Source organism: Anoplophora glabripennis, unplaced genomic scaffold, assembly GCF_000390285.2.
Source record: "Anoplophora glabripennis isolate ALB-LARVAE unplaced genomic scaffold, Agla_2.0 scaffold280, whole genome shotgun sequence".
NCBI lineage: Eukaryota > Metazoa > Arthropoda > Insecta > Coleoptera > Cerambycidae > Anoplophora > Anoplophora glabripennis.
The window spans coordinates 88,757-103,199 of NW_019416356.1; the positions used below are offsets into that span (position 1 = coordinate 88,757).

Genomic DNA, 14,443 nt, shown 5'->3' on the forward strand with positions numbered 1-14,443 from the left:
TTTAGTCCAAGCATTATAGAGAAATGCTTACAGAAATTATTACCTGGACAAAAAAAATATGACCGTATAGAAAAATTAAATTTTAAATTAAGTTTCTTATTCTTTAAACTCGATTCAAAATGGCGAACATGGTTAAAAAAGAATCGCAAAGTTGCAAAAAACGGTTTTTCTAAAATAACTAAAAAAATATAGCACCGATTGAAAAATTTTAATTGTGAAAGTTGTAGGTTTTAAAAAGATCTATCGACTGATTTTTTGTAACTATCGATTGCTTTGTTACTTTTCGAGATATATCGAAAAAACCGTTAAAAATCTTCTCTTTTCTCTTCTTCTAAACTCGTTTACATCTACGTTCCCATACTTGCTATTTACTGCAAGCATAGCCCGCGGCAAGCCAAAAAGTACATTTTTGAAAAATTTAAAAATATTAAGTATTTTTCGATATATCGATTTTTTGAAAAAAAGGCGCTCTCGAAAATTGGCTAGATCCTCTCAGCGGATAGCTCTACAGTGACGATTTTCGGTTTATTTTCTTCGTAAAGAGTTATATTATCACGCTGTTAAAAAATGTTGACGATTTTATTAATTTTAAGGATCAAAAAATGACTTTGAAAAAGTCGCACTTTTTTGGGTATGTTTTTTTCAAATTACTATTTCAATTTTTATTTTATGAAAATTACTTTTAAAGAAAGAAACTGCTGACATTTTTTCACGAATTAAAAAAAAATGTTTTTCTACGACCTTCTGAAGCCGTGACAGAATGCTTGGACTAATTGTCAGCAGAGCACCTTGCGTCGCCAACATTTTTTTACCGACGTTTCAAAATCCAAGAAAGTTAACGGTGAGAGGTAGCAGACTTGAAGACCCAGGAAACGCAGAACAGGGGAATTTGGCGTAGATATCAGTAGATGCGATCGATCGTCAACCCTGGTCAAGTGAAGTTAATAACCAGGGCAACGTTTCTGACTAGTACACGAAGTACAACCTATTCATAGTAATAAACACTCGTTATGAATTGCTCAAAGCCAAAGTTCTCGACCTAGATCCAATATCTAGTGTCCAAATCACTCAAGCTCCACTACAAACAAAGACAATGCTGAAGTAGAAGCAAGATTAGACCCAAAGAAATTGCAAAACTTTCAACAGGGCACTGCCAATTGAACAATATGTACTTAGTAGAGATTTCGATCGGACGAGGTCGTAACTGGGTAGAAGTTGCACAGTCTGGATAAATTTAACGATGCCTGAGATCCAGCATCCTTAGGAAATCTTTCACAAATATAAACGAATTAAAAAAGTGCAACTTTATTTTCGCGGTTTTATACCTACTTTCTTGAAAGCCAAACTAATTAAATAGTCAATTCTTATTAAAACAGTTTCAAATTTTCTCTTATAAGATACATATATTTTTTTAATGAGAATTTAAAGATTTGTTTAGTAAATTTAACATGGGAAAATATGCCCGATGGCAATTTTAATTAGGTGCAAGACTAATAAATAAAGCAAAACATTGTGCAAACTGTCAAATCAAATATGTGACATGTGTACAGGGTGTTTCATAATAGCATGTCTTCGCGGACCCCTTGGGAGGAGATGGCGGGCCCCCAGGGGCCTGCGGACCACAGGTTAAAAACCAAAATCCCCTACTAAGTAGAGGATTTTTTTCTCAAAAACGGCTGCAGATACGACAACATTGCAAGAGACAAAAAGTTTCTAAACTGAACAGACAATTAAACCCTTAACCTAGAAAATTCCAGTGGCGTACCAGAAGAAAATTTGCGGGGGTGAATGGAGGCTCGACCCCAAAAAAAGTGTCACCCTGTAGATTGTGACAACTATTAGGGAGGGTTAATGACGCAGGTAATCTAAGTTAGCCTACATTCCAAATTTGAGCTACGTATCTGAAAAACTGTGGGAGATACAAAGAAAAAACAAAAATTATTTAACTTTAACACCCTGTACCATGGTAACGAAGCATTCACAATCCTGAATAAAGACATATGTTATAATGAAAAATCCTGTATGAATGGAAAAAAACAACAAATATACAGTGTTCCGTTAAAACAATTTTAAGAAATAGGGCGCCAAATAAATTTTGCAAATTTTCTATTTTTTTCCACGGACTTGGAATTTTTTTTTTTTAACAAAGTCATTGCATGGACCAGATAGCTTCTTTATTCAGCTTCAATTTCCTTTTTTTTTAATTTCGATATATTTTTCATAGAAATATCGGACTTTTAATAGAAAAGGATCCTTTTGTCTTCAATCATCGATATCTCGGCGACAAATGGTCGTACACAGAATTGAAGGGCAGTTTCGAAAACTGGAATAAATTTCCTATAAATGCTGCCTCAACATTTCGGAATTTTTTTTATTTTTCACGAATTTTAGAAACAGGAAAAAAGGTAATTTATGGTTTTTTAGGAAATTGACGGCTAAATTAGAAATATTCACGAAATGACTAATGTTAAGCATGACTTTTACATTTCGATATACCCAGAAGAACCCTGTGAAGTTTCATCTCGATCTAGCGAACTGTTGGTTTGTCTCAAACAAACTTTTGAAAAAAAATTAAAGGATCACCTTTTTTGAGCTTAAACACTTCATAATCATGATTAATTCCCGATACAACCATTTTTCACCTAATAGTCCGGTCAAATTAGTCATAAAAATAGTGGTCAAATAACGAAAATTCCGACAGAGCTAAATTTTGGTGGAGACCTTGGGTACACCATTAGAAATAAAGTGTCAAAAGTCCCCATCGATCCCATGTGTGCTAAAAACGTTATTCAGGGCCAAAGGTCAAAATTTGAGGTTTTTTGGATTTTTTTCGAAAGCGGTAAGTTTTAACAAAAAAGTAGCCCGGACAAAAATTATAGATCTTAAAATTATCTACAAAAACGGCTCTTACACTTTTTTTCTATGAATCACCATTTTCTGAGATATTGTGATTCTAAAAGTTGAAGGAGTCACGTTCTACATGATATGCACATATATGCCACGTATATACATAGTCAGGCACTTAATACAAGTAAAAATGCCTATTTGTGTCTTTTACATGTATGTATAAACTATACTATTCTGAGAATATACACTCAAAATAAACTCAGTCCCTTAGTCAATCCCCTCTACACGAATGGCCTTGAATAACATCTGGTTACTCTATTGTAAAAACTTTTGTAAAAAATACACGAAACAAGAAACAAGTACAACTATCTTGTCTTCCTCCAACATCGGCTTCTAATCAACACTTGTATCGAGTATACTATCAAGTTCAGACATGGCTAGGCAGTCAACTGAACCCAGAAGACTGGGGTTGGAAATTAACAGATAATACTTTGGAACCGATTCAAACTTTACTCCCACCTGCTCCCGAAAAACTCCTAAACACTATTTTTTGCAATTGCAAAAAAGGTTGTAGTGCTAAATGTGGCTGTAGAAGAGTAAGGTTACTGTGTTCTCCAGCGTGTACTATGTGCTAAATGTCCAATTGAATACAACAGACAAACATTCATGTGATTTCGATGAAGAGACAGCTGATTCATCTTCAATTGAACAATTTATGAACATCCAGCAATGAAAAGAGGAGGAAGAAAAAGAAATCGAAGAAGACATGACTGTTGAAGTCGACTTTGAAGAGTATGAATTAGATTAAAATATCAAAAGAAATTAGAAGTACAGTTAAAGTCAAAGTTAAAAAAACCTCAAATTTTGACCTTTGACCCCGAATAACTTTTTTAGCACACATAGGATCGATGGGGACTTTTGATACTTTTTTTCTAATGGTGTACCCAAGGTCTCCACCAAAATTTAGCTCTGTCGGAATTTTCGTTATTTGAAATGTCTATTTTGACCGGACTATAAATACAGTCTGTCAAAAATCAAAAAAATTTCGGAAATTCTTTTGACCCTTTAATTTTTTGCAATAGTTTATATTGTTTTAAAATTTTTACATTTTTTTTTTCTAGATAGAAAGCAAAAAACAAAAGGGAAGTAGAATATTATGTGAATGACTCTATATACAGGCTGTCTACTATAAGAGGGCCACTCCTATGCATCTCTCTTAATACACGATGCATGTCAAAAATCTTTTTATGTTTTTTTGAGACCTTGTAAAAACAAATTTGTGGTCCATGGCCAACTTTATGAGAAATCATAAAAAAAACCGGAAATGTACCGAAAGTTTAGGTCGAGCATATAGGCAAAAATTGAACAAAAAACATATAAAGATTTTTGACGTGCTTCGTATATTAAGCGAGATTCATAGAAGTGGCCTTCTTATAGTGGACAGCCTGTATACCTTTAAATAAAAAAAAAATCACAAAAAACTACACTGTAGGAATTTGTCTGTTAAAAAAATCCTCTTTAGAAAAAATAAAAATGGTATAAAATTAAGTTACACTCTATGAACCCGGTGTTTTCCAGCTTATCAAAAACAACTCCTTCATAACTGCAATATCCACTTCTACGCGAGGCTCTTAAACGGACGTCAACATTTTTCATCGCTATCACATTATTTTTTGCACAGCGCGGACGTGTCCGTCCATTTTTCATTAGTGGGTATAAAGGATAAACTCGACAGTTCATCCCCACGGAGGGGATTACTGTCACTACTGTCGCCAAAGCAAAGTAAATACCTGTAAAAGTATATGAGGATGTCGGCTTTGTCGCTCTCCACCTCGGTGAAGGTCAGCTGGGAGTGCTTGGACCATACGGCCAGCGCCTTGGAGATGACGTAGCGCACCTCGTAGGGGTTGAGGTTGTCCAGCTGCTTGCTCCTTAAGCTGCAAAAAGGCAATACATGTCAGACACGCGACACAAGCTGGGTAGTTGATGGAAAGTAAAGTAAAACATATAAAAATTGAACGGACGCAATTTTTTCCAGATGTGTTCCAGAAAGCGGCAATCGAATTTCAAATTAATCAGTTTTAATTAAGATTGTGCTTTAGAAAATTTAGTACATACGATTTTATAATAAATAAACATAGAATTCTTAAGGCGGGTATCCACTTGTGGCAATGCTCCGTAACGTAACAACGAACATGTTACGGCCTGTTGCAAAAGGTGACACGGTTCGCTGCGAAAGTATGTGTGATTTTGGTCGTATCATTCATTCGATAACGTAACAAAATAAGGTTACAAGACGACACAGGAACATAAACTCGTAGTATGAACCCGACTGCAATAATGGATTCGTCACTGCAATTGCAGTTAGCAGCAACGTCATATATTTTTATTCATCATACAATTTTGAAGAATAAGAAGCGGAAATCTCCGGAAATCTTTTCTTTACTCCACTCCATGGCACAAACACAGTAAAACACACTCTTCCTAGTCATTGCAGAAAACAGACTGATCCCAGAGCATATACAAAAGACCGACGAAACAAAAAATAAGACGAAATCACATGTACAACAGGCAACGTTACGGTCAAAAGAGTAACCCCGTCTCAACATGTGGCAGAAAGTACTGTTGCATCCCTTTGATGCGACGACTAAAAACCGACAACTGATGGTTCGTCCCGGATTAGTTACGCGTGTTAAATTTGTTACACATACCATGGTACGGTTGCATGCAACAATTTTCCGTCTCCACTAGCTGTAACGTAACATGTTCGGTGTTACGGTACGGAGCATTTGACACAAAAATGGATACCCGCCTTTATAATAACTTTTACATTCATTGTCATTGATTCAATAATAAATTTATTATTTAAATTAAGTAATTTTTCTTCATCATTTATTTATTTTAATTTAGTTCAAAATTATGATATCGGATTGTACTAAGGATTTATTTACTTAATTTATGATTATACACAAATATACCAAATAAATGTATTCTTGAATGTAAGATCGTAATTTTTTTAAGTCTAGGTAATTTTTCTCTAGAACGGTATACTTTAGGGGCATTTAACATGTAGTCCAGGCGGTATCTGTTTAAAAAAGCCATATTTGGATGAATCGTATATCCACGGAGATTTTTGGCTTTTTGGCTTTCAAATATCACTAGAAATGAAAATTTTTCTATGCGTATAAAAAAAACGTGGGCTTAACTTTTGGCGGCACAATATGTTAAAAAAATTGGAAAAATGTCATATTTTTCTTCCTATTTAACTATGTATCTTTTTAAGAGTTGATTTTAGGCGAAAATGGAAAAGGAAAAAAATGGTTGTAATTAAATTTTTTACAATACATGACTGGTTACAAATCGAATGAATCATGATTATTATGGTAAAAATCGAAAAAATCACAAAAATGGGGTTAAAAAACAATACTTTTTAGGGAATTTTTTTGGTGTATTTAAATTGGGTGTAGGACCTTTATACTTGGCTCAAGAAAACTTCATGTTATGTAGAATCATCACACCAAATTTCATCAAAATCGGTTCGATAGATTTTGCATAATAATTTTGCAATCCAGATTAAAAAAAAAATTGCAAATTTTCAAAATTTTGCACAGCAAAAACCAAGGCCCTTAGATACTTGAAAATTTAATCACATATAGAAGGGCTCTCAAGCTTTCAAACTTTTTTTGAAAAATTCGAATCCGTCAATTAGGAGAGCTCTGGCGCTTGTTTAAACATTGGTCGAATTTTTGTACTTATAAACAATTAGAACTTTGTGAATATTCAATCAAATCAAATTTTTTAAAGCAGGTTTTAAAAGTTCTTGGAAAGACGCTTCTTTAAAAAAAAACAGATCGATTGATCAATTAGTTACGTAGTTATAGCCGATTCAATTTCGAGCAGGCCGAAGCGGCCGCGCTCTCTGCTTCCCCCACCACCACCACCCGTACGATTTTATTGAATTTCTCGCTTGCATAAATAACTTTAAACACGTTTTAAAGTAGGTTGCCAATGAAGAAAAGTATTGTAATCTTAGACCTGGTAAGTACTCGGAATACCAAAGGTATTTTTCGAAAAATTAGCCCGGATGTCCCAGTACATTTAGTGTAAATGACGGCTATAACTACGTAACTAATTGATCAATCGTTCCGTTTTTTTTTTTTAAAGAAGCGTCTTTCCAAGAACTTTTAAAACCTGCTTTAAAAAATTTGATTTGATTGAATATTCACAAAGTTCTAATTGTTTATAAGTACAAAAATTCGACCAATGTTTAAACAAGCGCCAGAGCTCTCCTAATTGACGGATTCGAATTTTTCAAAAAAAGTTTGAAAGCCTGAGAGCTCTTCTAGATGTGATTAAATTTTCAAGTATCTAAGGGCCTTGGTTTTTGCTGTGCAAAATTTTGAAAATTTGCAAATTTTTTTACAAAATCTGGGTTGCAAAATTATTATGCAAAATCTATCGAACCGATTTTGATGAAATTTGGTGTGATGATTCTACATAATATGAAGTTTTCTTGAGCCAAGTATAAAGGTCCTACAACCAATTTAAATACACCAAAAAAATTCCCTAAAAAGTATTGTTTTTTAACCCCATTTTTGTGATTTTTTTCGATTTTTACCATAATAATCATGATTCATTCGATTTGTAACCAGTCATGTATTGTAAAAAAATTAATTACAAACATTTTTTTCCTCTTCCATTTTCGCCTAAAATCAACTCTTAAAAAGATACATAATTAAATAGGAAGAAAAATATGACATTTTTCCAATTTTTTTAACATATTGTGCCGTCAAAAGTTAAGCCCACGGTTTTTTTATGCGCATAAAAAAATTTTCATTTCTAGTGATATTTGAAAGCCAAAAAACCAAAAAGCTCCGTGGATATACGATTCACCCAAACCAAAACAGATACCGCCTGGTCTTATGTACACATTTTTTAAAGCAAATACAATGACGTTTGAAAACACACCCGCATTTTCTCAATATATCTACCAAGAAAAACATACACTTTGCGATCTCTATGTTTGAGGTGAGTAAGGAATAAGCTCATATTCATATTCAGCTACCTCAAAAACCCCTCTATATAAAATTTCATTCAAATGTTCTTAAAAGTGACGACGTTACCTTAAAAAAATTAAATAAGATTTCTTCGAAGCCCGATCACTTCTTAAGGAAACAAAATTGTACTAATACAACTTGATCATCAAAATAATCTTTCATTGAAGTATGGCCCATTCGCTTCACGCAGTCAAAAATAACACGAAAAACAAAAATAGCATAAGACAAAGTCATATGCCTACATCAGTAGGTACTAGTGATGTAACGAATGCCAGTTTTTAAGCATTCGCGAATGCGAATGCGATTGCGAACATCTGTTGTTGATATTCGCGAATGCGAATACGAATATTCAGTTTTTAATTCTAGCGCCGTTTATCTATGAATCAAAATACGCCGCCCGCGACACACATAATATTTCCGGTGACAGCGGCGCTAGAGGCTAAAGAAATTAGCGTTGTTAAGTTGGTAGAACGGTATTTTTGTATGATTGGAATTTTGTTTTGTTTTCGCTACCGGCTCAGATGAGTTTGTGAATTGTGAAGTTAGACTATTGTTAGTTATTTCTTAACATGAGTAAATCAACTTCTAGTGAAATATGGACTTATTTACCTAATATTATTTTCACATTCTGTATTTTTCTTTCACGTTCATATTCGCAAAATATTCAAAGATATTTGCGAATGCGAATGCGAATATCATATTTCAAACGAATATTCGCGAATGCGAATGCGGATATTCGTTACATCACTAGTAGGTACCAAAGATACAAAATAAGAGTTCCATCATTCCATCATTCAGTTTATGGTCTATACATTCCATGTTGAAAAGTACTATACAAATAAACGAAAATATGGACAATGGACATATCACAATATAAAAAGCTACTTTTTAAAACGTCAAACTGACATACGAAGCAAAGAAATCAAAAGTTTTGACTATGGAAAAAGATAGGTGTCGAAATATCCAGAGACAAAAATCACGCTTTTCCTATACAGGGTGTCTCATAATTAGTGGCCAACAATTTACCACTTGATTATATTGCCAAAAAATAAGAATATTTTTTCAAATAAACGTGGATCGAGAAATGCTTCCTAAGGGAGCTACGCCCCTTAAATGGGGCCTCAACAAATTTATTATTTTTTTAAATATTTTCGAAACGGGTTTAAGGAAAATTATGAATTTTGACACCACGAACGCTAATTAAAAGTCGAAATAGATCATCATAAAATTTTTCAAGAATTTTAGTCAGGTGTGTCTCAATTGGGGGGGTCGTCGGCTAAAATTTGCCCCTATTTTTTTACTTGTCGAAATTTTCAAATTCAGATGCCAACATATGATAGATCTTCATTTCCTTTACAAAAAAGGTACTCTTTATTTCTTTGGATAAAAAGTTCCATTTACGAGAATAACGGATTTAAGCTATTCATTCAGAAATTTGTCTTGAATGACTAAAATGGGCACATGTACCATTATGAATTTTCATATTTCATCATATCATTATAAATTGTAACAAACAACGTGAAAAATATGGGACGCCCATAACAAACTTTTCTAAGCACTTTTCACGTTGTTGATTACAATGTATAATTGTATGATGATATATCAAAATTCATAATGGTACGTTTTAGCTATTCAAGAAATATTTTTTGAGTTTTATTGAGGCAATATAATGAAATGCTTAAATCCGTTTTTCTCGGAAATGGAGCATTTTATCGAAAGAAATAAAGAGTACCTTTTTTGTAGAGGACATCAAGGTCTATCATATGGTGGCATTTGAATTTGAAAATTTCGGTAAGCAACAAAATAGAGGCAAATTTTAGCCGACGACCCCCCAATTGAGACATTTCTGACTAAAATTTTATGATGATCTATTTCGACTTTTAATGAGCGTTCATGGTGTCAAAATTCATAATTTTCCTTCAACCCGTTTCGAAAATATTTAAAAAAAAATGAGACACCCTGTATAACTATAATCAAAGAATTATATAATACAAATAAAACAAAATAACGATTTACTAACGTAAATCTAACTTTGGTTTTAATCGTCTCTGACAGAGACAGAAACTTTAATATTGTCTATTTCTTTCACTCACAAATTTGGTCGTAGACAAACGACCATCGATTGGTATTGGATCGTTATTTTCAAAATTTTACGACAATTTGCGCGAGCTAACTAAATTTCTGTTCAATTGTTATACGCCTGGCACATATTAGGAGTAGATGAAATATAAATGAAGGACATAAACGGGACTGACATCTCTTACTTGGTATATCCTCTTTGGTAGATACTGTCAATAACAAACTTCGTCGTCTCCGCCCCCCAACTGCCGCCACCTAGTAATACTCACTGCTAGCACATGTTAACCGAGTCTGAATTGAAATAAATCTTGGGAGTCTGTGGAAGCCGTAATCTGATAAATGAATGGTAATTTAGTGCTGTGGGTGGCGGCGGCGATACCGGGGCGGCGGCGGCGGCTGCGAGGTTTGCTCCTCGAAGTTCCTTAATTACCAAGCGCGGGGGATGCGTAAATAACGTTACACGACGCGCGTACAATAAACGAATTAAATGTGAATTGATTTAAACGATAGACTTAATAAGGTCCCATTATCGGGCCTTTGTGATTTCAATTCGGGCCCTTTAGTTGGATAAATTCAATTTGGAGGGGATGGAACGGGCTTAATTGGGCCGCACCGCACGGAAGGCGCCTCGGCGACCATCCTCAGAGTCCTGATTTATTAGAAAAAGGATGAGAGGTCATCATACACAAAACATCACGATCGATTGCATTTATAACCATTACTTTGTAATTCCAAATCGAACAGTAGTCTCAGATGGGTTCCAAAACATCAGAAAGATGTTGAAATGACTTAAAATTCACTTCTTTTTCGAAATACAAGGTGTTGAAATTTGAAAAACAATCAAGTTTTTCTTAAATATCTCTGCATACGTTTGATGGAGAATGAGAAAACTTTGAGTTAGGGATTGATTATCTAATTCGAGGTTCACAAAATTGGAGATTCAAATTAAAATATAATTTAAACCCTTTATAATTTTGTGCTCTGCCATATTTTTAAATCAGAATCCAAAATTCCAACACCGTATTGAAAAATTCTCATTATTTCTCACAACAAAGTCCCCCCTTTACGTGTCTTCTATCCAACTTGACGAACCTGATAATGTGAAAAAAAAAACAGTCACTGAATTCATTTTGAAAATTGAATCATTGCGTGTAACATCATGTAGTATTTCCAGGAAAAAATTATCTAATTTTCTTCAAAAAACGAAGTACTTACGGAGGGAAACCAATTTGAACATTCAATAAAATAACATACTTCATTCATTGATATTTTGTCATATTATTCTTTAAGTGATGATTTTATTGTCATATCCAAACCAAAATTTAAAAAGTCGTATGTCGTCGTGAGCAGAATTGAAAAAGCGATAAAATGAGATGTCACTCAACATAGTTAAACTAAAGTTTAAGAGTATTTTACGCTAATGCCTAAGTAGTTTTCAAGACACCAAAACTCACGCCATCACTTGGCCCTCTTGAAAAAAAAATCGACGTCTTAGGTTTTTTTTTAATTCCGATTCCAAGAGGGAAGTTTTAATTGAAACACCCTGTATATGCCCCTATATAAGCTCCAGTGGTGTACCTACTATTAACACAACCAGAACCATTAAAAAGATGTTACGCCACTGGCCTGGAACATACAGGAAGGAATTCCTTTATGGCAAAACTAAATGTTCCTTTAAAGAAACTGAAACGTATTTTTTTTTGTTAATTCATGATTTAACAAAACCATTGTGCGTAATGTTAGCCAGTACTTTATTTTGAAATTATTTTATAGTGTTAATAAGGGGATCGCCTAGCCGGGTGTCTTGGCCGGCGGATTTCGTTCTGCCGAGGCAAGCATCCCGGACGCAGGCTGGAATTTGGATGGGTGACCTAAGGCAGGCTCGGGGACGTGACTGTGGCAGCCTACCAGAGACCTGGGTCGGCCAACATTTGCCGCAAGAAAATCTTTGTAACTCAAGACCATGCTATCATACATAATCTGTACGAGACTTTGCCACCAAGCCACCCGTGTAGTAAATAGGATGGTTTGAAGAAAAGTATTCGAGTATTGAAGGAGGGTGTACAAGGGGCCTAGTAAGACCTAAATGCCTAAGTGGAAAAACAATTCCACCACCCTCCGACATACATACATACATACATATAGTGTTAATAATTTGTAATACGATTATTTAAAAAACTGTTTCAAAAAGTGTTCTACCTATCTTGCTTCAACACTAATACCTTCGTTTATGTGATATTGTCAAACAACTAGTCAAACATAGGAATCAAAATACTAGATGGCTACTCTTTCATAAAATTCCTATCATCTTTAATTCCCTTTCCAAATTGGATTGGTTAAACAACCAACGGTATTATATGTGTATATAAACAAGGCTAATTCCTACAAAAATTTTAACTTTACACTACGATTCCAAAAAGCACCAAACATATATAGGGTTTACTATTAAAAAAAACACAATGTGGTCTATATCTCCAAAACACAATATTGTATTTTAGTATATATTTGGTTGTATACATTTCTTTTTCTGGATAGATGGTCAAAAAAGATGAAATGTGTTGGGTGATTGGGTGAACATCCTTGTACAGACACTTAACAATAAAGATAATTCAATGGTAATAATGCTGCCATCTTTGACAATGACATTCATTGGTTGGATAACCAACTAAACATCACTTTTCTTCATCCACTACTGTGTATGTTAACCGCAGTAATACCACCGAGACTGCATTGTGACGTCATGTAAACAGCTATCAGGTCCTGCTCTTTCATTAATACAGCAGTAAACATCTACCAAACATGTCACTCTGATTCACATGTGTGTATATTATTGTAGAACTACGTTTTGTAGATATTCCCAACCCGGTCGCTCACTCAAGGAGGTTGTGATGGCATAAAAAGTACATCACACCCAGGTTGAGTGAGTAACCGAGATGGACAGTACGATTCTACCTCTTCTTCTTTTCGTTTCTCGTCTTCAACCAGCCCAACCGGCTGAAGAAAATTTAAACTTTCTTCTTTAAGTAATAAATATACATCTTTCAACACAATCCATTTCAATCAAGCTTTATTTTGTTTTTATTGGTTCCGATACGCATTTATTTTCTTCAATGAACTTCTGTTAAAAACAATTGCAGCAAAATTTAATTGTTTCACTTGTAAAATGTAGCGTTCATATCCAAATATAGCTTGTTTTAACATATTGCGAATATACATTTCATTTGTCATAATACTGTATTTAATTATAAAAGTAAGGTAGGTAAGTATAAATACTTTTTTACTTGTTATTGCCAATAATATTCCGCATTATATAATAATTTTTAAAATGCTGTGCTATTTTCATTCTTACTTTGATTCCAAAAGCGTCAATTTGTTCAGTCAAATCTCACTGACTTAACATCGTTAATTCTAAATCAGTTACTGCATTACTGTGTTTTATTTAATTGAAATCACAGTTAATCTCAAGTAGATACTTTGAGTCTGACTATTCAATTAAGTGAGATTAACCGAGATCTTAGGTAAATAAAACACACATGCCGTATAAAATTCATTATTACTGCTAATTTTAAATTTACCGCCCAATTAAATGACAATAAAAGAGCCATCTATTAACAGTTTCACGAGCGCAAAGACATATTTAACCCCAGGAGAACGATAGATGGCTCTGGTAATCTCATTCCGGTGTTTCCACTAATTTATACACAAAAGCAACCTCTCTACGATTCACCCTCGTTCTTACAGGTAAGTCTGTTACTAATTAACGTTCCTCTCGCCTCAAGTGAATCTCGCTACCTCGAAACGAGCTATATTTGAGTGCGAGAGCACGAGGCCCATCTAGATGGCCGATGGAATGCAACGAGCCATAGAACGACGTTTTTAAAGTAACTGTGACGTCAATTTAAGTAGATTGACGGCGCCAGTCGAACACACTTTATTGGATTACTCGAAAATTTACTGCATGTAATATGGACTGACGTCCAGTCCATGGCAGTAAATATACTACCTATACGATATTGGAGATGTCGGTCGCGGCGTTATATTGTTCGGCAATAACATGTGCTTGTTTTCTGGAAGGTTATGCAATAGAAGGGTCCATTACATGGCTATCTGCGACGCGAATTGTCTGTTTCGATTGCTGTGTAATGATATGAATACAAAAGCTTGTTTTTTTTTTTTTTGTAAAATACAATGTCATCACCAGCGGATATTTCTCTTGGACTTCACGGAATGTTTCAGTTTTTCCATGAGAATTGTTAATTAAATTTCATTATATTTTTGAGGTTTTCACGGGTAGGGTGTACCCACGACATGTCAAGAATGAAGAGACTTTTTCTTCACATAAATTTAACATTATTTTCTTATACAGGGTGTTCTACAAGCTCTATGAAAAAGTTTGACAGATGGTGGCTGGGTTAATTCCAAACATTTTTTCTTATATGAACATATAGTAGGATCGTATT

At 34.3% G+C, this 14,443-nt stretch overlaps 1 protein-coding gene across 1 annotated transcript in view; it reads right to left on the minus strand.

Annotated features, from left to right (window-relative positions):
* The window catches only part of LOC108910685 (matrix metalloproteinase-2-like), a 198,699-nt gene that overhangs the window by 53,044 nt on the left and 131,212 nt on the right, over positions 1–14,443 (minus strand). Inside the window, exon 3 of the mRNA XM_018715380.2 lies at positions 4,638–4,784. Within this exon, the coding sequence (XP_018570896.1) occupies positions 4,638–4,784 (147 nt within the window). The remainder of the gene's footprint in view (positions 1–4,637; positions 4,785–14,443) is intronic.